Below are 27,725 nucleotides of genomic sequence, written 5' to 3' on the forward strand. Positions count from 1 at the left end.
TATTATAACTGTATGTTAGGTGGGCGATACATTCCGGTGCTATAAATACCTATTGGGGCCGCTCCCCTTCGCATTCCCTAATGATAGCATCTACCGTGCTCCGTGCAACAACAAAACAACAAACTTCACTCAAGCTAAACTCGTTTAAATGGATCAAGTGATCACCAGGGTGTGTTTGTTTATAAGCTTTCCCACCGTTACTACTCTACCAATTGTTATGAAATATAAATAACTGAGTATATAAATAAAATACGATTATAATTTTATACTAGAACAAGCAAACCCGGCAAAATTGAAAAAAAAAAAAGCCGGCAAATTTTTATTTGGGACATTTAAAATTGATAACGACCTATTCTCAGACCTGCCAAATATACATAGAAATATCGATCAAGCTCTTTTATATTTATACTAGCTGACCCGGCAAACATTGTTTAGCCATATAAATTATTTTTAGAGTTAAACCGTTTCTTGGAGATTGCAACATTACTTTATTTAGCAAAAATAAAAGAATTTTTCTAAAATAAACGTAGCCTAAATTTCTCCTTATTACATCAGCTACCTGCCAATAAAAGTCCCGTCAAAATATCAAAAGGTCCAGCCACTTCAGAGAAAAAAATTTAAAAAAAAAATATTTTGGTGTACGTACATATTATATTCATATAGATGTAGTAAAACACGGTTGTTTCAATATTACAAACAGACACTCCAATTTTATTTATATGTATAGATGTAGAGATTTTAGTATAAAAGTAAGATGTGTTTTGACACCCCAACAATAGTACGGCTATAGTATAGTGGTTACTGACCCTGCCTCGTGAGCTGATATGGATGTTTGTTTCCGAGTCATGTATGTTTATTTGTATTTATGTATGTTTCACTAAGTATATTAATATATTAAATTTATCATTGTCTTGTACCCATAGCGCAGGCTATGCCTAGTTTGGGGCAAGATAATTCGTGTAAAAAATAACAAAAAAACAACCGACTTCAAAAATACTATTCCAAAACAATGGATGAAATATGCACTAAAAGTATGAAAATCATTGCGTATTTTTATACAATCTAATTAATTAATTAATTATTTCTAGTTACGATTATTGTTATTTTTTGAATCAGTGTCTCCCGCCGCGGCCCCACTCTGGCCTCCTCGCGTCGCGCGTGCGACTCAAGCACATCTCACCTATAACTATGTATGTAGCTACAAACCTACCTTGGCTGACACCGACTTATCGCACGGCCATTATAAGGATATCGGTTACATACTTCAATCTCAGTTATTTTGAGATTTTTTAGCACCCTGAGCACTTTACTTAGTGGGTGAGACTGTGTTGAGACGCACTGCTGTATCGACTCGTTCAGGTAAAGTCACGAGTCACGATCAGTTAGACCATTTCATTTGCTTACAATTTTTCACAATCATCTTAATATATAAAAAAATTCGTGTCACGTTGTTTACCGAGAATACCTTAACTACTGAACCAATTTAAATCAAAATTTGCAAACTGTCTGCACTTTGATCCTACTTGGGAGACAGGATAGTTTTTATTTGGAGCTAGAGGTCCCGGGTTCGAATCCCGGTAGGTGTAATCATTTATATGATAAATATGAATGTTTGTTTCCGAGTTATGGATGTTTATTTGTATTTATGTATGTTTAAGAAAATATAGTGTAGAAATAATATCGTTGTCTTGTACCCATAGTACAGGCTATGCCTAGTTTTATGCAAGATGATTTGTGTAAGAGTGTATCAATATTATTATTATTACGAATTCACAATTCACTTACAATCAGGTGATCCGTTGGTATACGTGATTGTACAAAAAAATAGAGTTATTCTTAGTTTTTATTCTTAATTTTCTTAATAATATTTCTTTTGTGTGTCTGTTGTAACTGAACTCCTCCAATAAGGCTGACCGATTCTAATGAAACTTTCTGTGTGCGTTCACGTGGATTCGAGAATGGCTTAGATTCACAATTGAACGCTGGAGCGATGTTTCAAATTGAAGACGTGTGTACAAGACAACGTCTGTCGGGTCCTAGTGGAGGAGTATGAGATAAATATGTAGTATGAAATAAATGTCGATATGAAATTTTGTGCTTATGTATTTATTTTTTATTGTTTAAGCGAAGCGAAGCTCACAGACCAGCTGCTAGTATTATATATATTTTGTATATTGTAATTTTTATTATGTAATAATAGTTTAATTTCTTATTGTTAAGCCTTGCCTTGACCTCATATAACTAACTGACTTAGCTTTCACTTATATAAGTATCAAAATATATGTATATTATATTATTATGTACATGATAAAATATGCTGTCACAAAACGGACAAACACTGAGCATATTTGGAATTGAGATGATAACTTCAATACCAACACCAACTTTCAGTGAGAACTCGTTTGTCATAAAAAGTATTAAAAACATTAGATTTTTTTTTATTAAATATATTATGTCATGTTTGATTTCCTATGACGTTACAATCGTGTTAAATGAAGGATTACAAACAGGTTGATATAAGCAGCAATTTATAATGATAATATATCGAGATAACTTGCTTAAGTCATTGTGCTGATAGTTCGTTAGCATGATCCTAATTGATCAATAGGTGTTTACCGAGCACTGACCTCTATAAATACCACTGGACAGGCCATACCATATGTTGACAGCATCCAGAGAACTAATTATGACGTATAATACAAATGACTGCGAAGGAACGTACAATACTCTGAAGTATTTGGACATTTTGAATTAATTTCGTTCGTTTTTTTTTTGTAAATAGTTTCCACCATCAGCACCATCTATGTTGTCATCACTTGTTTTAGTACCGCAGACTCTCGCTACATGGCCAACAGCGCCAAAATGGCGAATATCAAACAGGCACAAAAGTACTTTAACAACCGCCAGTCCAGTGGTATATAGTAGGGGTCAATGTTACCGAGAGCATTGTTTTCTTAGATATAGTATTCTATATCTAAGAAACATATTTGTTTTGTTCAAGAATAATAACTGTCACAAAGGGATTAATAAAACTATTATTGAATATGTGTCATAATCCCTTCCGCTTGCTTTTTTTTGTAGCTTTTGAATGACACTGAGCTGTTACGCTCTACGGCTATGTAACAAATTCATTTTCCTAAAGTTGTCTCGACTGAGCAAGCGCTATTTAGTCTGGCGAGTCAGTCAACATTTAGTAGAGTAATTTGCACAAAACTATAATATAAATATTTATTAGCTTATCATTATAGAACAGTATTTCGTATTATTTAACTGGCCTCAATGAATATTACACTTGTTTAATAAGTGAAGGCAACGACGCTTTTTATTAGCTTCATCTATGTGTATGTTTGTTTGTAGCCGAATCAATTGAGCGTGATTTTGACCCACTCTAAACGGCCAGATTTCGTCCAAACTTAGTGGATTTATCGAGGACCGATTGACAATACATTAATTTAATAACATTATTCCATTTTTCAATTTGCAAAATAAGATTTTTGTTTATGTATATAAATTTTTATTAATCGTCGATAAGGCAGGAATTGGTATTTATTTTAAATTTCAACCATTTTTTTTTCAACCAAAGCGTGTTTATTAGGTTTTTATTATTAATACTCAGAGCAAGGATACCTGAAGTGTCGATGTGTTCGTAGTGGCTTAATATTTAAAATAATAAGGAGCTAATGACAAGTACGTTGTAACTTTATGACTGTAACATACATGTCGTGATGATTTCAGAAATATAGTTAAAAAAATTATTATTTTTTTTCTTTTAAATTGCTCTGAAAAGTCTGAACCCACCATTGTTTAAATAATTTTTAGTTGAATTTACTGTGTAAATGTATTTTATACTTGTGAAGTTTTAAAAGTAAATACAGAGCAAATGGAGTGAATGTGCCAGTGAGGGCTGGGTACAAGCCTTTATGGTGTTTGGCACGCGATGGTACTGATTGTATACGTACTTTTAGGTCAATGTAGTTTAATATAATTGTTATAACAAAGAGAAGTAATATAATAAGATTGAATACTAAATACTGTGTAATATCATGAAAGTAATGTTTTTCTTCTTAGTATCTAAAATTAATGAAAAAGTGAAGATTATGAAAAAAATTTTGAATTAAGGAGTTATGAGTTCGTATATATTAAGAGTTTTCAAATGGAATGAAATAGCTATGTAAATGACAGTAGGTATAGTAGGACTCACTGAGCACAAAAAGAGATATAGAGCATCTTTACATAGACAAATATTTATTCAAACAAAACAAATCTTATAAATATATTTACAATACTATGACTACATAAAATTAAAACTATTATTACGTTGAAGCGTACCAAGAATACTGGCAGCATTTCCGCGTTGGACAAGTAGGCTGATCCGTTTACCGAGATAGCTGCCAGCGCTTGGGTTTCCAGTAGCCTTATTCAAGCGCGAACATAGTATTTTGAACATTCTCCGCGCCTCTGGGCTCGACGCGCCAAGTGTCTCGATACCAAACGGTACAAAGATGTATGACTCACTGAGACCAACATATTTGCGATGCTTGCCGTCTTCGGCAGTCGAAGCAGCAGCCCCAGCACCAATTGATGTTACTTGGACATGAGAAGGAGCCAGAGTGTCGACGCAGGTCGCGTCTCACACCAGCGCCCTTCCCCGTGCCCAAGCCACCAGCGTTATTCCATCAGGACACTTGCCATCGCGGTGGATAATATCATTTGGCTCTAAAACAGCTGGTATATTAAGAGCGGCAAATGCCCTGCGGATGACTTCAGTAATGCTGGCGTGACGACTGATACGGCCTGCCAATTTTAGGCAGGATAACCCGTGACGCCCAAGAGTACCTACCTGAACTCCACATCTACATTGATGTGGTTCATTCAGTATTATACCTAGCCGGAGTGATACGCATATTGACAATGTCATATTGTCAAGTAGCGTTCCAATCGGCGCAGAAGGCAAGGCTTGTAACCAAAAGCGCGACTCATTTTGTGTCACGGCCAAAAGACGAGCACGCTCTGTTCTGTCAGTAGATGAGATCAAAAGATCACCAAAGACTGACTTACAAAGAAGTGCGTCCCATGTTTCTTGACACTTTAAATCGTCTGGAAAATTTTGAATATTTAGCCAAGCATTGTTAGCTTCATTCAAATACGCAATCTCTGAGTTATCTGGTACATGATTTACAATTCTAGTAACCAAAGGCTGTGCACTATGAACTGAAGATAGAATTAATGCTGGTAAGGCAACGCCTTAAACTTTGCGAGTACCCAAACCACTAAACCGCATCGGTAACAAGGCTTGAAACCATGCACGATCTGTAAACGCGCATTTCAAAACGGTTTCTAAAATATTTTTAAGTGAAATATAAATTACATCAAGTAAATTTGGAAATTTCCATAACGGGCTAGACCTTAAGAGGTACGTACATTTTGGAACAAATAAACATGACCGAATAATAGTGTGAGAATTATATTGAGATCTATATCATATGAGAATTAATTTAAAAAATCTAAAAAGTCCGAAAAGTTATTAATTTTTTAATGTGATCATCTAAGATCGTTGGAATTGGAACAGGAAATAATGGAGCTCCAAGAAGGTGGAGTGAATTATTATCCAAGCCTTTAATATTGGCTAGTGCGGAACTGTGCATTTTACCAGTGTGAATTTTTTTTGAAATTTTTAAGCCTAAAACCTAGCACCTCTAAAACAATAAAATAGATAGATAGCTTCTTTGTATTATATTTTACTAAATATAATATATATAGCCTACTGGCTAGGCATTGTTTTAGTATATGATTAAAAAGATGCGCTGGTACTTTCTTATCAGTTCTTCTCCCGATGTCTAAGCCTCTTTACGAACTTGATGTCGCTTCATGACGTTTACCAAATGTTGTTTTATGTTATTGTCACTACTTCTGGTAAATAAATATATTTCTATTCTATTCTATTCTTACCTGCAATTTGATTTATTGCGCAAATTTGTATATCCGAAAATACAATTTTAAAAAAGCCGCCTTAAAATTTAAATTGCAATTAATATGAACCTATGACGTTCTTCTATAGAACGATGGTTCTAAATGTCGTGAGAACTAAAAAACACCATTTTGATATAACTTCACTTTAGAGAATTTTCTATTATTTGCTTTGCTTGTAACAGTTAATCATCCAGATACAGGGACTGATCACTTTTAATATAAGCTGGTTAAAACCAGTAAATGTTAGCATGACTTGTTCTCAAATTTAATATAATACTTTTTAAAGGATTAAAAGCGTGTTATTATGACTGTGATTTTACATTAGTTTTTGCGTTAAAGTTACATTTTTATTATTATTTTAGCTTAACCAACGTTTTTTATTTCTTTATTCAAATTTGAAACACTCGCGTTACACAAAGAAAATATTACTATTGTTCTCAAAATATGTTAAAAGTATAAAGAATGATTTAATAGAGAATATGTTTTAATTTCCTTCCTTTGAATTCATTTATAATCCAAAATTTACGTCAAACTATCCTGAATATGCATTTCAGTATATGTTTATCTTAATTTCCATATTCATATACAACATATATGCTAATTTGTAACATTCATAAAATACCGATACGTCATCCTATTGATGAATATAAGAAACTAAATAAACCGTTCCATAGAACAATTAATGCATACAACTTCAGTTTTGCCAATTTAGGACTTAGATTTGGTAAATAAATCAGCAGTTATCATTACTTATGAAATCACAATTAGAATACACAAGAAATTTGCAGTTACAATTTTTATTCAGAATAATTTTTACTCTACATATATAATAAACAGTACTTCATGAGTTGGCAGACGCAATTTCCGAGTAATTGTCTCGGCTTCGCGTGTTACCAAAATGATTCACTTTGATTTGGTTTGAACGATTGCGTTTCATTGGAAGTCTGATTCTTTCGAAATTGCTATTTCTGAACTGTTCAAGAAATTTTGTTTTATGTGCTACTCAAAATTGATGAGCTCATTTTACCGTACTTTGGAGTAATTTCTTTAAAACAAAATTTAGTCTCCCAAGTTTTTTGTTTAATTTGTACTTGTGAATTCTTTTCTAAGCTTTTATTATCTCATATATAATTTGACTTTTGTTTCGATTAAGATGATTATCGAGATTTTTTTATTTAGCATTTCGTACTCAAAGGACTACAAATATGAAGCCTATATTACAAGATTATGCTGTCCGTACGTCTGTCTGCCAACAGGATATATCTCATAAACCGTAATAGCAAAGACAGCTTTTTTAGGATCAACTAATAATAATGACCAGAATTTGAAATTGATCGTTATTCAAACAAAGTAATATAAGATTGATTCTTTTACAATAGTATGTAAGTTTCACTAGAAATTTTTTATTGTAGAAGCGCAATGTAGGTATTATAATAAACATGGTGTTGTTAAGTCATTACCTATCCAAAGATGCTATAAATTTTGTAAATGATGGCATATATCAGCTTCGCTTTGAAATACACGTCAACAAGACGTGAATCAAACTCAATAAATATACTCTCCAAGAACTCGGAATATTTATTGTCAGTGTCGTTGAGACAAAAAGTAAATTAAGTAGAAGTGTACGGAATAACTATGATATCAAGTCTAGCCACTGAGCAGCCATTCTCTCAAAAACATACTTGACATTACAGCACCTGAATGATTAGGAATAATATTTAATGAATGCATAGATGAGGGTGTGTTCCCTGACCTCATGAAATACAGCAAAGTTATACCTTTGTTTAAATCGAGCAGTTCTTTTGTCCCTTCTAATTTCAGGCTTATTTCAGTGCTGCCTGTTTTAAGTTAAATTTTTGGAAAACTTTTGCTTCAGCAGCTAATGCATTTTTGTAAATTATTGAACATTATATATTACAATTTGGTTTCACGAGGGGGTTATCAACAATTAATGCAGGTACTAGACTCGTGTTCTTTGCCCCTGGCAAGCGTCACAGGATGCATTGGGCATTTTTTGTGATTTGACAAAAGCATTTGACTGCGTCCACCATTAAACTTTACGCCTAAAACTACGCATTATGGAGTTAAAAATAGAGCCCTTAATCTGTTAAAATCATATTTAAGCAAATGAATTCAGATAGTCGATACAAACGGTCTTCGGGTAAACCTGTAGGAATAGGTGTTTCGAAGGGTACTATCCTCGGTCCTTTCAGGTTTCTTATAGATATTAACGATTTACCGTTTGTGGTAGATGATAGTCATGAGATTGTATTGTTTGCTGATCATACTTCAATTATTTTTAAAGTAAAGCGACGTGAATATATTGATGATCAGGTAAACAACGCACTCTCAAAGATGCAAGAAGAAGTGCGTTAGTTTGAGATGAATAATCTGCACTTAAAACGTAAAAAACAATGTGTTTACGGTTCATTTCACCAAACACAGGGGAGGTACAAACAAACTTACTTATAAATGAACAAAGATAGTAAGTTGTGGAAACTACGGTTCAGATAAGTGCCCAACTAGCAGATAGACTCATCTCTACGGCATAAGCCGTTACAACGATTACAGAGTACACGAATGTTGCGACCGCTTGATTGGTGTACTTCAGTTATTTTCACAGCATCATGACGTACGGTATCTTACTGAAGGGTCATGCAGCTGACATCGATATAGTGTTTGCTCAGCAAAAGAGAGCTGTTGGTGCTATAACATACCAGCTTGGTTATAGATGGAAACTCAAAGAAAAATTTAAAGAAATAATTATTATGACTGTTCATTGTCAGTATGAAAACTTTATATACGTTCACAAAAATCGTCACCTTTTTGCTCTTAATAGTGATTTTCATTATAATTACACTATAAATAAGGGATTACTTGTAACTTATTCTAGTAGGCTTCATAAGATACGTAATAATCAAATCAAATCAAATGAAAATATTTTATTGCAAGTCACATTTTACAATAGGGTCGTACATTAAATGGGTAGACAATATGTGACGCAATACAAGGGCACAGCAATGTTATACATAAAATAAATAAGTCTTATACGTCGTAAACATTCTTATGATATTGAAAATACAGACAATATCACTATTATTATAAGTGTAACTATTTATTTCTATATTATAACTAATTCTCACACTTAGTGTAATAAAAAATTCGCGTAGATCGGAGAAGCACTTTTAAACTAAGTAATTTTTATGATGTCTTTTAAATAGAGAAGGCTTCTCTTTATTTTTAATTTCGTTTGGGATGTGATTATCAATTTTTATTGCCATGTTGGTGAGGGCTACTTGCAGGATACATGCGTCTAGGATGTAAATTGAAGTAAGAGTTAAAATTTTGTGTTTAATAATATACGGTCTACAAGAATCCATCTGCTGAATATTTTCTAAAAATCTGATACATATTTCATACTGTTGAATAAATATATCTTTTATTTCACTACAGTTTCCCTATATTAATATTCCATATGATAATCTAGAATGTGCATATGCATAATAAGTAGCAAGGGCTGATTTGAAATCTGTTACTTGTTTTAGTTGTAAAGAGCATAAGTAAAAGAAGACATTTTGCTTTTTAATTTCTGTAGATGTGGATTCCATGTCAAGTGTGAGTCTAAATCAATTGCCAGCAGTGTAGCTGTGTCAACTATTTCAAGTTGTGAATTTTTGTAAGAATATGATATATTTAAGGGGAATTTTCAGTAAGGTTTAAAAAGTATAATTTTAATTTAGTAATAGCTGTAATACTAAATGTATACACATTTATAATAAAGTGCTTGTCACTGTTCAGGCATTATTTATAAATAAATTTTAATGTTGTATAAAAAAATGGCTCTATCGTAAATCCTAGTAGGATTTCCGACACAGCTGAATATCTAAGTGATCGGACAGCCTGGGAATAGATTATGATTATTTTATAGCAATAGCAATGACGGTACAATATTGTATATTTCATTAAAAAGAGCACAAAAAGGAATACTGGAAGATTTTCTTGCGCCACTTCTTCTCTCTAAGAGCGCCATTTGTTTCCGAAGCAGTAGAAGTATCGCGTATAGTAGAAATGACTTCAAAAATAATTCTTAAGGAATCAAACTTAGTCACGCATTCTCGGGCTGCCAGGTAGTCTATACGCTAGTAGATTCTAAGTCAAAGTCAAATGAACTTTATTCAATGAGGCTTAAACTAAAGGCTTTTGAATTATCACTAAAAATATTTCTTTTAAATTACTGATTCTACCATATGTTCGGAAAAATTAGAGCTAATGAGAAAAACATACAAGAAACTCAACGGGCACTTTTTTCTATTAATAGAGTATTTTACAATGGCTGTAATATACGAAACAAATGAGTTTGTAAGGTGCTGCATCCAATTTATGAAGAGTGTTCAAAGCGTTTTAAATAAAAAAAAAACATAAAATGTAATGATTAAAGAAAATATATAATCTGAGTCTATAGTTAGTACAAATATAATACTAAAGACAGAGTGTGCAGTCGTCATCAATCTTTATGATAATTGTGGTCAAAGATTTACCATTGGTTTTCCCTAAGAAAATGTATCAAATGACAGTTATGTTAAACATCAGATCAAACTATCCTGAATATCGATTTACAGTATTTTTAGGTGTAACATTAGATTCCAAACTTCAATGGGGCCTCATTTATATAATTTAACTAGCAAATTAAGTTCAGCAGCTTTTGCTGTGAAAAGGATACGACAACTTACTGACATAGATATAGCAGGAATCGTCTATTTTAGCTACCTTCATAGCGTTATGTCGTTTGGCATTATATTATGGGGAACTGCAGCGAAAGTAAATAATATCTTCATACTTTAAAAGAGAGCTGAACGTGCCATATACACATGAACCAACGAGAATTTCTTAGCGAAAAATACAAAGAAATTCATATTATGACCATGTACGGCCAATATATTTATAGCAATCTCCTGCACGTGCATAAACATTATAATTTATACAGTAAAATAAGCGACCACTATTATTTAAACACTTGAAATAGTTACAAGCTGATAGTGGGACCTAGTAGGGGGACTAGGCTCAGTAAAATAAACAATTCTTTTAAATCTCTTAAATTTTTAAAATAAAGTATTTTTGACTCTAACTCCGATTCACAACATTCATCGAAAACATCATAAACGACGAGGTCCGTTTCCATCCCTATATATCCGTTTGTTAAAGTCAAGTCATAAATCTACGTCACCAAGTCTCGGACCCTTGAATACGTTGTAAGAGAATATCCGTTTAGAATGCGAACAAGTATGGTCAGAAGTTTTGTAGAGATAGATAAAAAATGCATTAAATCGGGCATGTATAGTCATCAATCATCAATTCTCGAGCTACTTGGCTGATATCACCATCACCGCGTCTCAATCGGAAATAAACAGACACAAAGTTCTTCATTTATAAAAACAGAACAAGAATATTGGGTGGAGGGTTGTACCATCTGTCCGGATTTTAGAATCTAGCCCGGATTATGTCCGGCTCTCTAACTTATCCGGATTTTATTTTTAATTATATGGAATATAGTAATATAACTACATTTTAACTAATATCAAATAAGACTTTTAAAAAGAGAGAGAGCGATAAATCAATTCTCGTAAAGTTTAAAACGAGATCAAATAAAAAGTCCGGACTATTAACGAAATGTCAGGTTTTTTCTCAGGACTTTTGAAATAACTAAATGGTAAGTCTTAAGAACTTTTACGACATCTCATGTAGGTATATGAGTATATTGGGCTTAGACTAGTGCGTGGGAGCTAGAGAGTTTGTTCAACTTATTAGTGATTGGTTATTTACTTAGTGAAGGCGTAAATTAACAAAGGTTGATATGAAAATAAATATATAATATATTGCCTTTGGATTCATTATTTACATGAATAATGAGAGTAAGTTATAATAGTCTCGCTATAAATATGTATTGTTACAAAAAAAATCTAATTTGGAACGGGGTTTTTATGTTAGAAACTTTGACCATTTTCCTGCCTGTTCATATATTTTTACATATTACATACCTACTTATAGCAGAGTAAACCGCTTCGTAACGTAACGCGTTACGGCGCCAGACTGAGTGGCTTACCTTTCTCTCACGCATAAGGCAGCGGTAGGTAGGTCCTCCTCTCTAACTCTTAACTAATTGTTACTTTTATGAAACTAAATAATGATACTGATAATGTAAATACACAAATTTTTAATGTACATATTCAAGAATTGTAACTGAGGATAGAATATATTTTTAATCAATAAAATATTTTATTAATAAATAACCATTTCTTACATTATCATATTAATATACATAAAATATAAGTAATAACCTAAGGTTTTCTCTAGTTCAGCAATTTCAATAGTTAAGCCTTAGATGATTTCGCATTCTGTAAGTAATCTTGATTTACTTGTTACGAGCTGAATTTTTTTTAAGTACTGATACTTAATAATCGTACGCAATTCAATTTTATCAATGATCGACAACACGCTCCGACAAACTGAAGACTTCCATTTCTAAAAAGCCAATTATATTATAATTTTTTATTTTTAATCTAATCATATTTCAGCTTTATCAGCCATTATTTTATTTTTTGCTTCCAAAGAGTTTGCACTTCAATCTCAATACTTATTGATCGCCCCTGTGTGTGAAGCGACCAGCGGCCAGGGTGACAGTTGCTATGAGATTTGATCGACATAATATCACATTACGCGAGGTCGTTTCTCAGATCAAGTTCACTGTACTGAGTAGATGACTCTTAAAATCAGGTTGGTGATTTCCTCCTTACGTCACTTGATTTCGTACAAGAACTAGTGTGTATGCATGTAGGTTGTAACCCTAAATACAACTGCATAAATATTTTTAATTTTTATCATAATTTCCTAATTTTGGTCAAAGTATCTTGAAAGATTTGGGTACTGTACAATAATACTTAGTCTGACTATAAATCCTGGGACAATTTTTTTTTTATGGAATAGGAGGACAAACGAGCGTACGGGTCACCTGTTGTTAAGTGATCACCGCCGCCCACAATCTCTTGCAACACCAGAGGAATCACAGGAGCGTTGCCGGCCTTTAAGGAATGTTTCATTGTGTTTTTTCATTTTGGCGCCAATACATTATTTTGCGATATTAAAATGGAGTGGGATGTTAAAAAGAACCGACTCGCTGGGATTGCATTACACAAAGTAGGTATAGAGCCAAATGCAATTTTCAAAACCCTCCTTAGCTTGGTATTAGTAAAATGTTTGTGTACCGGGCTATTTATAGGTACAATGAGACCTCCTCTGTTTGTGACAGAAAAAGGTCTGGCCGTCCACGTAGTGTTCTTACGAAAAAGTGGTCATTCCTGATCAAAGCAGTAAGGAAAAGAATTCGAAGAAATCCTGTACGAAAGCAAAATATTTCATCTCGGGAGATCAAGATAGCACCTAGAACCACTAAAAGATGACTTAGGTTTTGCAGCCTGTAAGTGACGTGTATGAAGTGACTGGTCATTTCTTAACTGATGATGAACAGAGCGCAACGTGGGCACTATACGACTTCATTGATGGTTTGGTGGAGTATTAGCTATAATGATGATAAGAAGTGACTGAGTCATACTTTTGTGAAACAGATATCAAAACATCGGCACAAGTGTATCAAGATACCATTCTTAAGAAGGTAGTGAAGCCCCTTAACAACACACTGTTCAATAATCACGAATGGTCCTTCCAGCAAGACTCGGCAACGGGTCAAAAAACTCGGAACTTCGTCAGAGCTGAAGACTGGCTGTCGACTAGTCCCTGCCGATCTTAATGCGCCGGATTATGATTTATCGTCAGTTTTAGAGAGTACGACTTGCTCTAAACGCCATGGTAATTTTGAGTACCTAAAACAATCCGTACGATTAGCAGTGAAGAATTTTCCCATGGAAAGAGTGCGTGCTTCTATTGATATCTGGCCTCAACGTTTCAAGGACTGTATAACTTATTTCTTGCGCAATTAAAATACATTACTATCACTGTTATAATATTATTTATAATGTTCACCTGGTACTGTGATAAACATAAGTCTCCTAACTAAACATAAAGTCCTGGTATATTTGATAAGGATGACACGTGATTTATAACTCAATAAAAATACATTATAATATTACTGTGGACATCTTCCGGTTGAAATGATGATGATGATTACTATCACTGTTATAATATTTATGTTCACCTGGTGTCAAGTCGAAGGTGGCAGAGATTAGCATTACGTCAGCATAAAAGGTAACTCATCGTCGTCCATTACTTTTCGAACAGATCTGCTATCGCTTCATCGAAAGTGTGTGCGCATTTATGTATGCACGCAAGAATTATAGTTCTTTGAATATTATATTATATATATTTTAACAATACAAAAAAAAAATACAAAATCGCAGGTGATACTCTCTTGTCACTAAAACTAGGGGAACCATAACAGCGAAATAACGTACATAATATTATGAATTCAAAAACCGAAAACACACATATGGAAGTCAATCTGTGAGTGGGTTCAACCGATTGCGAGACCTACGCTTTTATAACACCGCATAATTTAGTTAAATAACGTTAAATTTTAATTTAAAGATCATTATATTTTTATTTTATTATTATATTAATATGCTCTCGTCCATATGAGTTACAAGAGGCTTGGTAGATGAAGTATGATGTTAATGGTCTAGTTGACCAGCTGCTAACGGCAGGGTGTTGAATTTTGATACCAGAGCGCGCATCGTAATAATTGACTGATTAACGGACGCGCCAAAGAAGTATAAAACGAACGTTATACCTCCAAGACCCAAAACATATAGCGGCCTGCGTGCCTATCAAGTTTTACCTTCAAAAACAACATGTCTATTATTTTAGGATCAAGGGAACAGACGACCTCACTTGGTATTACGTATTCAATTCCATCAATTATATTATGTACTGCTGACGAGTTTCTATTAATTTTGGAGCAGACGAAGATTCCCTGTCTCTGACTGCCGTGTACCTTAAAATATCTCCATGACATTTAATTATGTAACTAACATAGACTTCGATTTTACTATAGACGACCCGACAGCCCGATATGGCGCGACCAATTTTGATTTGTCCAAACGCTGATAGTTTAATATTCAAAATACTAATGACCTCAATCGTGGATGACTGTTTACGACTTGAGAATCTATAATTGGTTACACTAACAATAGATTGGCCTTCCGGTTCTATCTTGCTGTTTGTCCATTAAATATGTTCTTCTCTCTCGTACTCTTTATTTGCCTATACGCTAGTATAATGTAAGTTGATGGTAACTAATGGGTGCCAGTTAAAATACAATATATATCTATCTATATATATATAATGAATTGCTGTTCGTCTCGCTAAAACTCGAGAACGGCTGGACCGATTTGGCTAATTTTGGTCTTGAATTATTTGTGGAAGTCCAGAGAAGGTTTAAAATGTGAATAAATAGGAAAATGCTGCTAAATTAAATAAAAACAACAAATTTGTTTTTCCTTTGATGTGTCCATACATAATTTCTATAATTTACTGACGCACGGTTTGACAGTTCTGCTGTGAAATAATTTCATTACGACAACAGGGTGCATATTTTACGAAGTAATTTTTGATGTTATGATATATTTATTGACAAATTCATATAAAAACATTTTTTTTATTAATTATATACAGAACAACGTCTGTCGGGTCAGCTAGTAATAATATAATATTCAAATTTCAAAATTCCTTGTCAATCCAATTTAATCCGACTAAACTAAATAATTAAAGAAACGTAAATATGTGTGAAATTGTAAGCGCTAATGTTATTTTAAGCGAGTTAAATAATGCAGCAATAATAAACATTAACATTGACCTTAAAATATAACTCGAGTATGATAGCTCACTGGGGAGTGCATCGTGAACTGCTGGAATGCAAAATAAGGCTTTCACTACACGCTCGCTTTCATACAAAAGGATACCTAATTGGTTAATTCCAGAAAGTGTGCGATACAACTGGCAACAGCCTCATATTAAACATATTATTATGGAACGAATGTAGACCAGTACTTTCATTTTATCTGATTGATAATATCTAAGTGACTACACTAACTAATATTCAATGAATATCTTAATATATATAAATTACGTGACACATTGTTTGTCCGCGATGGACTCCTTAACTAATGAACGGATTTTCAGTTTGGTCCAACTTGAGAGATAGGATAGTTTTTATTTCGATTTGGGACCCATAATTATTTTGAATTCCAATATTTGTTTTGTATGGATATATTTTCTATGAGAGAATTTATTGACGCACGGTTTGACAGTTTTGCTGTGAAACAATTTCATTATTACAACAGGGAGCATATTATACGAAATAATTCTTGATATTTGGAAATATTATTGACAAATTTATAAAAAAAAAATATTTTATTTATTTACAGAACAACGTCCGTCGGGTCAGCTAGGTTTAATATGTATTTTTAAAGGAAGAACTTGTCATTATTAAACACATCTACCTTTTACCGAGTTCATCCGCAAATATAACGCAAACTTTAGATTAAGCCCTATCTATTATTTTGAAAAATATATTTATAATTCAAATTGTTTATTACGGGGAGGTCAGGGTAAGTGATTTTTATATTTTTGCTAAAATATTCAATTAAATATCTTTTATACTTTTCAATTGCTTTCTACTTTCATGAATTCTCGCAACTAACGTGTTTAATTCGAAGGTGGCATGTCATTAGTATAGCAATGTTATTGTGAATAGTTAAAACATTGGATATGATAATAAATTATCAATTATCAAATTATTAATGATATTCTGTTTACACGTGTAACACCTACGCAATAGCAGGATTAGGTATATTAGGTATGATTTCAAAAAGTTTAATTCAATTGTTGAAATGATTTACACCTAGAAGACTGAAATTTGTCGTCGCTTTTTAAATGTTGCATTTTTTAGTCTAATCTGAAAATATTATCTTTTAAGATCATCCCTTACCTGCTATTTATTTTATTACTATCTTTTAATCTCAGTAGGATAATAACGCAAAACGATAACGAGTTAGTATTAGATATTATAAGTTCTAACAATAGGCCAAGTAATACAACAATATTAATTATATATAACATAAACAAACATACCTTGTCCAACAAAGCGCAGACGAAATTCCTTTTGCGTACCGAAGCAAATTCAAAAGCAAACAAACGAATATAATATCACTTAGATTCGCACAGCACACTATACGACTTTAGCATCACTTACATGAAACACACAGTTATTACTTTCTCGTATATCTCGATATTGATAAAGTTTACAGTTAGAAGAAAGTATTTGAGATCAAAAATTGAATCGTTTTATTAGTGTTGTACACGTGAGGTTGGAATGCACCGGCACGGCGCTGTTGAACCGGTTACCGGTCCGACTGTCGAGTGTCGAACGAATGCTGTCAAACTCTAAGCGACCAGCTGGTTCCGAGTCACCGATGCTCTGGCGGACGAATACATAACTAACTTAACCTCAACGCGTCATGACGTAATTCAACAGTCAACGTTCAACTTCTTTGACATATTATAATGTTATGTCTTTTTTGCGTAGAATTGAAGTCTATCTTCAAAATTATATAGTGTTTTCTCAAAATTAAACATAGTTTTTTTTTTCTTTTTATTGAATCTTATATATCACGTAAATAACTAAGGTTACAAAATTAATTTTAATTTCATAATTGGTTGGAAATGTAAAATTGTATTTCAAGATCGTATATCAACTATCAGGGTAAAGTAATAAGTAAATATTAAGCGAAAAGTCTTCAACAATCTGTTTAATATTTGAAATAATACTCGCTGTTCAATAAACGAGGCGCATCATGGCGTCCGTGCGAGAAAGAGAGAAGGATATAGTAGCGCCAGTGCGCATGTACCAACCATATGTTTCTGTTTTTGTACTCGGACATAGAAAACAACATTGCAATGTTTATACCCGTTCGGTTAATATGCCGCAATCCGAATTATACTGCAATGCCGCATTAGTTCTGCTCGATGAAAGCATTGCGTCCTTGACCTTATCTAAAATTACTCACATGTCCCCAGTGTCCCCTCATACAGTGTGTACAGGGCCGGAACGAATGTTTTACTACTTACATCTCTTGTCTCTTGACTTGAAAAATGTAACATAATAAATTCATGAACAATAAAGTTGAATATGTTATTGAGAATTTGGCAGTAGCTATACGAAAACATATATTTTATTACTTATCTATTATGCTTCTTGCGTTGAAAAACGTAAGATAATTGAAAAACACAATAGCTGATTAGGTGTAAGTAATAATAGTTTCAAGGTTAATATATTATTGTGTATTTGAAGTTCGCATTTACTAAATTATAGAAATGATAATATTATTATGTATAAATGATTTTTAATACAAAAAAGTATATTTTTTTTTTCAAAATTGATTCCTTTAGAATACTTTTTGATGTCAATTCTAACTATGTAGCAACATTAATAGTAAATTTAACTTAGGTAAGAGGTGGGGGCAGTACTTCCACCGCAACTAGGTATATCTTTCGAAAAACAGCGGTGGTCTAAGGGTTACCATCCATCTGGATTAATCCGGACATGTCCGGACTTTTAGAATCTAGTCCGGAATATGTCCGACTCTCTTATCTTATCCAGATTTTATTTTTAATTAGATGGTATATCGTAGGTAAGAAAACTACATTTTAACAAATATCAAATAAGTCTTTAATCTTTACGAAAAAGAAATCTAAACGAGACCAACTGAAAAGTCCGGACTTTCACCAAAATGTCAGCCGGATGATTGTCCGGAATTCTCAAATTACTAAATGGTAATGCTTGTTTTAATGTTTAAAGAGAGTGGGAGGCGATGTAACATTCCATATTATCACGAAAAGAAAATGATGACAGATGCACAACAATGTAATTCGTACCGCCTAACGCTACGCCTTAGGTCGTTGTATGATACTTACTTGTAGTGGATTCTAGATCATGGTTGATACAATATAATAATCGTCTTCAAGTACATAATATATTGAATACCCTTTAAAAACATAATATATAAACATTAAAAATGCTTAGCGATACTAAAACTTAAGATTATATTATGATGGTAATAACCATAGTTATCACTGTAACTGATGACTGTAGGTGGGTCATCTGCTCGGTTTCCCACTTACTATATCTATATAACAAAAAATTAAACATTTTTAATAACACATTTTATTGTAACTCCCTACGTAGAGTAAAATAAACTTTAATGTCAGTTGTCAGTTCGATTCGAGTCGAATCCCGGTACGTTCAAACATTTGTGTGATGAATATAAATATATGTGTATTTACTCTATTTTTGTACTTATGTATAAGGATGGGCCGAACCTCGGCACTTGGCCGAAGTTCAGCTTATTCGGTAAAAGACAAAACTAAACAAAATATCTGCACTTTTTTTGATTGAAAATAATAGAATGAAAAATCTGTCGTATGTGTTAAATCAAACAACCCCTTCAACACTTGCAACAAGAAAACATTAATATTTCTCAACTTAAAGCTCAAAGAACACGTAATATGCTAAAATTAACAAAGACGCACTCGTCATGAAGATGACGTACTTGCTAATGAGTGCCGACAGGCCTAGACGAACGCGGGGGTGTGTGGAGCTCGATTGGGGCGTAGTTGAGGCGTAGCTAATCGCGATACTTAAACAAGACGCGACTTGTCACTCCCAGAAAGCACGGTGAAAATCAACTGAAAATCAGCCGAAGTTCGGCAGAATTTTTGATATTTACCGAATGTTCGGCTGAAGTTCTTATTCGGTTTAAGCCACATTCGACCCATCACTACTTATGTATGTTTATTGCATCAAATACAGGCACCCACACTATAAGTAATATGCCTATTTTGGGGCTAGATAATGTGTAAGAGTGTGTTAAGATATTTATTTATCATTTACTTGAAAATATTGTATTGAAAAAAAAAAGCCTGATATGATATTTAAAGAATTTTCGATATGCTTACATAATATTATGATATTATATGTATATAATAATTATATTTTGATTTTTTATACTGAAAAATAAATTGTAGTTAAATAAAACAATACGTTAAAAGTAGAAAATATGTTTTTATTACACTGAGGCTGAGATCTACAGAGCGTACTTAGACTTTACTCAGACTTTACTTACGTAAAACTTAGCTGAGTGTGATAAAACACAAACTTGACTTTTGCATAGGGCTGTATTAGGTTTAACTCAGCATAATTACAGCTTTCAAATGGCAATAAAAACGAAATCAAAGATTATGCTAATCTTACACCGAACTAAGTTTTACGTAAGTAAAGTCTGAGCAAAGTCTAAGTACGCTCCATAGATCTCAACCTGAGAGATTGGTAAGTAAGTAAGATCTTTATTTGTTGACAAGGGTAATACATTATAGATGATTTAAATACATTTTAGCTCTCCAAGTCGTGCCCGTTATTGAGCATACAAATATTAGACATATAGAAATTATAAAAAAATTAAAAAAATTAAAATAAAACAAAATAGATTACATCAATAAATAAAGTTAAATTAAATTAATTGCATCATAAAGTTAAAAATATTGGTCAATATAAAGTCAGGTGGTTTAATATTATAATAAAAAAAATCTCAGCTGACTTTAGTTTTCTTTTAATATTAAAATGCTGTTAAAAAACTATACTTAATTATCATCCGTTTATCCAAACTGCAATATTATGTAGTTTGTGAAGCGCCCTCGACCAAAAACGGAGTGACGTTGAAAGAGTAAGGTTTTGTGCATGTACATACCACAACCTTAGCTTAACGATCATGTAAGCTACCATCAGATGGCGCCCGTCAAGTACAAAGTATTTCTTATCTGTAGTTCGTGTAGAAATTCATAGATGGCGGTATAGAATAAATGTTTTTGTACATTCAAAAATTAATATTCTGCCCTGATAATTTTATTGATAGATTGAAATTATATATAATAACTAGCTGACCCGGCGAACGTTGTTTTGCCATATAAATTATTTTTAGTGTTCGACCGTTTTTTCTTCGACGTATTTTAAAAATACAACTACTTACTATGAAAAAGTATTTTAGAAGGTTTATACATAGTTTATTATGTATATGACACTCACAAAAATTCGAATTTCTATTGGTAACAGAATTTTCAAAATCGGCTTAGTAGATCCAGAGGTAAAGGCCGGCAATGCTCTTGTGATTCCTCTGGTGTTGCAAGAGAATGTGGGCGGCGGTGATCACTTAACACCAGGTGGCCCGTACGCTCTTTAGTCCCCCTTTTCCATTAAAAAGGTTACCCTGTAGAAAATTGTGATAATGATTTTAAATGATAAAAAGTATTTTCTTTTCAATGATTTTATATTATTCTGCGATTCGGGGCTGAGGCAAATCCAACAAATTAAAAGTCATGAGAATCAGTCCAGCCGTTCTCCAGATATAGGTGTTCGAACAACTATATTGTGTAATGTATGTTACTTTCTACTAAGAATTTTTATGATGATTTCAACAATTGGTATTACAAACGCTATAGTTTGTAAGCATAAATAGATCGGATGTATGTATATGATGATTAATAGTAATGCAAAAGTTATGGGTAGTTACTGCTATATTCCTTTGTCCTCCTGAATTATGTTAAACAATTTATTTCTGTCAGCATATACATGCAGATTTTGCGATTTAAAACGTGTGAGTAAGTCACGTACAGTTAGCCGTAGGAAAAATATGGCATGACCAAATGTATGCCTGCTTCTTTTAGGGTTTGACCCTGCAATTTGTTGATAGTCATTGAAAATGCAAATTAATAGGAACTGCAGGCGTTTAAAATTAATAATCCCTCCACCCGCAGGCGTATTATCGCCCGCAAGCCCGTCCCACCGCCTGCCACCGGACCGCACCAGAATATCGCGCATTAGGTTGTTTATCATCCTCGTCATAACTATTCAAATATTTGTTCAAATAATATAGTATATACAGAGATAATCTACTTTAAATCTGTTATGTAAGTATGATTCTGATATGTAAGCTATATTATTGTAAAGTTTCAATAAAATCCATTTAGTAGATTTCGTGTGAAAGAGCAACAAACATACATCCATACATCCATACATTCTTGCAAACTTACGTATTTATAATATTAGAAGATATTTATTTGGAAAGCCAGAAGGTAGGGCTGACATTTTCACAGGGTTGTAAGATTAAGTTAAGCATGTACAGATTTACCTATATAATATTATGTCTGACCTCAATGACCAGTCGTTCTCACTTTTTGCCTCAAGTGGAAATTATGTCCGTCACACACAATTGATTTAATATGAATCATGCTATGCTGGACTATGTTTTTGTAATCTTTTACTTTCTCGCGGGAACCCGTCACTTTTATGGGATTTTAAAAATTTATAATACTTACACATTACTTAACCAGCAATACAAGGTATCAACTTGACAAATTTTACTAAATTAGGTGCATAAGTTGCTGTGTACTAAGGCTATATAAGAAACTATAGTATTTTTTTCCCACGGGAACTCGTTAGTTTTCCAGGATGAAAGGTATCCAAGATATTGACCGGCAATATAGTTATCAAAATACCAAATTTTATTAAATTATGTGCATAAGTTATTGTTTACTAAGACATATAAGTTACTTTAGTTTTTTAATTATCCCATGGGAACTCGTTAATTTTCTGGGATATAAAATATTATATATCTAAGATGTTGACGGGCAATATAAGGTATCAACATACAAAGTTCTATTAAATAATGTGCATACGTTGTTGTGTACTACGCTATTTAAGTAAGTAGAGCTTTTTAAGTGTCCCACGAGAACTCTATAATTTTCCGGGATGAAAACAGTAAAATGTTGACCGGGGATGTAAGGTATCATCATGCAAAATTTCAACTAAATCGCTCCAATAGTTTCAGAGATTAGCCTATACAAACAGACAAACAGACAGAGAAATAAGAAATTCTAAAAAAATGAGAACTTGTTCTACTTCTCTTCTTACATCCCCCTGACTCTGTTTTGGTATTTTTTTTTTCTTTGTACTTAAATTTGATCTCTACAAATTTATTATAAGTATAGATATAATATATGAAATTCTGGATGTGGTGGATGATTACAGGTAGGGAATCTATATCTTATTATTGATAATTCCATAAAGAGAACGTTGAATACAAGGGATGAAACGATACCATTCCGTCATCGATTCTAGTACTTGATAGTTGATACTAGTATCGAATCAAAGTATCCATACCACATTCAATACTTTATTAAAGTAACCCAAAACATGTTTTGTCCTAATAAACGCGTTTTTATTCATGTACATAAATGTTGTTGCACATAAAAATATAAATTATTTGATTAATAAGTATTATTATTATTAATTAAGCCATGTGTTTTATTCCACAGTAGTGTAGTTTATTTGTATTTACATAAGTAATGTCTACTAAATCTGCAAGTCTGCTAAGTAGATAGGTAAATATGTAATGAGGCCTGAGGCCTGAGTATTTGATTTGGTAGGTCCAGTCAAATCTTTTCGAAATGTAATGAAATTAATTCAATTAAAAGTTTTTCGTAGTTTATAGGTCCAGTTATGTCAACTAGTAATTACCTGGACGTCATACGAATTGCTTTGATTTTGAGGTTATGTTACTTTTTATCAAATAACATCAAAATCCGGGTTTTGATTTCAAAAGTGATAACTGGGGAGAAATCATTGGGTGTTTACGTATCATCTAAAAGAACTTTGAACTTGATGCAAGTCTAGGCAGCGGTCCATTCATTTTTGGGTATATACATATCTCCTTTAAGAGTTTTATGGTTTTCTCGTGGATGCCATTGTCAAATCAACAAATAGAATGATCAAAATCGGTTTACCAGTCAAACGTTCTGAGGTAATAAACATAAAATAAACACCGACGAATTGAGAACCTCCTCCTTTCTTGAGGTCGGTTAAAAACATAAATATTTCAAGTTTTCGAACTACAATTTGTTTTCTCCTTTTTGTCCCAAACAGTATCAAAAATAGATTTATAAGAGTGGCCGTTGAGTTTCTTGTATGTTCTTCTAACGAGCTCTACTATTCAGTAATTTAAAAGACATATTTATAGTGACGATTCAAAAGCGCTTTCTTTAAGCACACGGATGGCTACTGACGTATTTTAACCTTATTGAATAAAGTTTATTTGACTTTGACTTTGTGCAATAGCAATACCAATGTGATCACCGCCGCTCATACACATCACACAGTGGAATCACAGGAGCATTGCCAATAATATGGTACGATAATTATAAAGCTTACTAACGCACTGCTTCCCGAGACATACTAAGTACATATTATACAGAAAATTGAGTGATGAATGATTTTTTTTTATGGAATAGGAGGACAAACGAGCGTACGGGTCACCTGTTAAGTGATCACCGCCGCCCACAATCTCTGCCAACACCAGAGGAATCACAGGAGCGTTGCCGGCCTTTAAGAAAGGTGTACGCGCTGTTTTTGCTTTTTTTTTTACAATTTTTAAATTTAATATAATATGTGTTTTTAAATTTAATATTATATGATGTTTTTAGGCTACACCATTGCTTTGTTAAAAACCAGATATGTATAGACAGACAATATAGATAGATAAATTTATAAAATGTCAAAGCATACAGGAAATTTTTGTTCTGACATACATGTCTAAAATATATTTCTTACAAGAATTCCGAATTGTTGCATTCTATTCTTTAATTTTTTGAATATTGAATATAACCTTTATATCTCTGAGAGGATTATAGGTATAAATATATTTTAACGATATTTTCATGTTTTGTGATTCTCAGGAAAAAAAATTAATTGTAATAATAGGAAGCCCTTAACACTATATTCAATGATGACAACCCATATAGCCCAGTGGTTAGTGACCATGCCTACTGCACTAGAAATCCCGGGTTTGAATCCCGGTAGGTGCAATCAATTATATGATGAATAGGGATGTTTGTTTCTGAGATATGGATGTTTATATTAATATATGTCAGTTTAATTATGTACTTCGTACTAAATATATCGTTGTCTTGCACCCATAGTACAGGCTATGCCTAGATTGCGACAAGATCTAATACCGTTTTATTTACTCATGTGCTACTAAGTACTACTAAACCCTACTATAAGCCACGCATAAATTATGTAATGGGTGAGGGTTATCACATACATTAACGTTTCCGTCTGAATTTAAATTAAAAAAATATAGTTATGCATATTATTAATCTAAAAGGAACGTTCTTTTTTGTCATTCAAAACAAAATAATACAATCTGTGTTATGTCGATTTAAACGCTTGGCCCATCCGTCAGGGATGCTAAAGTCATCCTAGAATTTAATAAATATATGTATATTCAAATAATTATATTTTTGCAATCAATTGTAAAAAAATCTTATTTTAACCTTAGTTTCACTACACACTTTGAGTGTGTGAGTGTCATCGAGACAAAATTAAAACAATATCATTGTACACTTGCCTGAGTTCTTATTGCCAATTCTTCGACGTTTCTCTCTCATTTTGTTTTTTACTATTCTTCGCTTTAATCGGTTCAGTACGATATCTGCGTCGTCTATACTTTCTGATGAAGAAGTTCTCGACATCCTTATTGCACTGCTTATCGAGTGTCGTCGCTTCTTTGGCAGTAACTTAGTAACTTGATGTCTTGGTTCTATCTCGGAAATACCACGCCGATATATTCTTAGGCGCTTTTTCATTTCGTTATTTACGACACGCTCTGATCCGGTTATATAATTATTCTCGTTTTCAATATCATTATCAGATTTTCGGACGGGACTCGGCCCTTTAGAATTTAATTTAGGAGATTCCACACGATCCACAGCACCATGTAAATTTTGCGGGGAATCATCAGTTTGCCGCCGGTTTAATGTAAGCCAATCTGGATTAGAGCCCCTACGCGTTGCTATACTCTTTAGGTATGTATTTAGAAAATATATTTTATTTTGCGGGGGCTTGTATACAACACCTGATTGGGAACGATTTACTGAAACTTCGTGTTCATTTAATTTACTCTTTACTGGAACATTACTAAACGATTGTGAACCTTGTAAACTTAAGCCTAAACATTGATTAGTTACTGTGTTAGTTGACTTATTCGTAGACGATTGCTTCTCGAGAAATTTAATAATATCTGAAGCCTTTTTAACACATTGGGATGGCAAAGAAGATGAATAGTAATTTTTGAAATTGTAATTCTCATTATCTGAACTTTTGTAACTACTAGCGTCACTAATTATTCCTTCCGACTGAAGGAACGCTGTGTCTTGATTTGATATTAAGCTATTTAAACTACAACTTACATTTATTTGGTTGGGAATGTTTTCAGTATTACTACAATCTAAATTATCTGAGCTATAATCATCATTGTTTGTTTTGTTATCAATATTGTTTATTGATAAATTATCCTTATAAATTCGCGTATATTTATTGTTTCCTGAATCCGTATTGCATTTCCTAATAGGTTGTTTAATAACATGTTTAAAATCACGTTCTCGTAAAGATTTACTACATTTTAGACTAGATTCGCCATAATCAGAGCTTATGGATATATTTTCATCATTCGTTTCTACAAGTAAATTTCCTTCGCTATCAAATAGCTGTATTGTTGGAAACTTGATCCCGAGGGATAGATTTCTTGTCCGTAATTCCCATTTTCTGTGGCTAGGTTTTCTTAGTTGAATCCGTATTACGTTCTCGTCTATAATAGGTCGATCAGTATCACTCAATTCTTCGCTTTTTGCCATTTTCAGATTTACCGGAAAAGGTTTCGTAGCAACAATGACGCTCTGTTTCTGCCAATTATATTACACAACACTAATTTGTTTGTTTACACTCGACTATTATAGTTTTGGCGTCAAGCCAGAACATGTTTCTGCGACATTCATATTAAAAATAAACCCAATGTCAAATTTGTTTTTCAAAATATTTCCGCGAAACTATTTCCTTAACACACGTTATATCCCTCACATAACTTTTATTCAAATATTCACTTATTATTCACCAAGTTACGAAATCCATTGGGTAAGTTTATAGCATAATAATGCGCACAGTTGCACCTTCTAATGAGTTTAATACACTGAAATTCATTTGCACAATCTCACTGGTCTTAATCTATTTAAGTAATAAATTATATGGTAATGTGGAACTACCCGCAACTTCATTCGATTACATTTTTGAGTCATTTGATTAAAATTTTACTAACATCGCGAGCGCGTGGATTTTGGACGTCTGATTGGACGTACAAATCTGCACTGAGAACGGTCTGTGAAATAGAGTCGAGGTACTATTAATAGTTAAGCACGCCGACTATCTGGCTAGCTCCCCTTGAACCTAGCACGCGTAACAAACGTAATCTCGGTCTACGCAACTGTTTATACTGACACAGATTGTCGTGTGACCACAAGGTGTGACCATATGCGACTACGGACTTCGGACTCTTGAATACTATACTTAATTAATGTTTTTGTTCGAATTATTAAATTGAACTTTTTTGTAAGTTGCAGAAGTAGTTAACCCAAACGAGAATTGTACCTCCAATTATTATTTTTTGTTTGAACAGCTTCACGCTTTGTGCTCGACGTACCTACTAAAAAGAAGAAAGTACTTTGTATGGAGAGTTCTATAGCGATATAAGGTCTATTGAATCTTTTTGTATATATTATACAGTCTCTAAATATCTTCAAAAGTACTT

At 33.0% G+C, this 27,725-nt stretch overlaps 1 protein-coding gene across 3 annotated transcripts in view; it reads right to left on the bottom strand.

Moving 5' to 3' along the window:
• LOC126965510 (uncharacterized) overlaps window positions 1-27,273 on the bottom strand; it is a 154,111-nt gene extending 126,838 nt beyond the window's left edge. Inside the window, exon 1 of one of the 3 annotated variants that reach the window (XM_050809150.1) lies at window positions 25,494-27,273. In XM_050809150.1, coding sequence (XP_050665107.1) covers window positions 25,494-26,778 — 1,285 coding nt within the window. In that variant the 5' untranslated portion in view covers window positions 26,779-27,273. Of the gene's footprint in view, window positions 1-17,109; window positions 17,426-25,493 lie in introns of those variants that run through there. The other 2 variants (XM_050809149.1, XM_050809151.1) reach the window with 2 other exon arrangements.
• Window positions 27,274-27,725: the final 452 nt, after the last annotated feature.

The sequence above is a fragment of the Leptidea sinapis genome, chromosome 7 (assembly GCF_905404315.1).
Source record: "Leptidea sinapis chromosome 7, ilLepSina1.1, whole genome shotgun sequence".
Lineage (NCBI taxonomy): Eukaryota > Metazoa > Arthropoda > Insecta > Lepidoptera > Pieridae > Leptidea > Leptidea sinapis.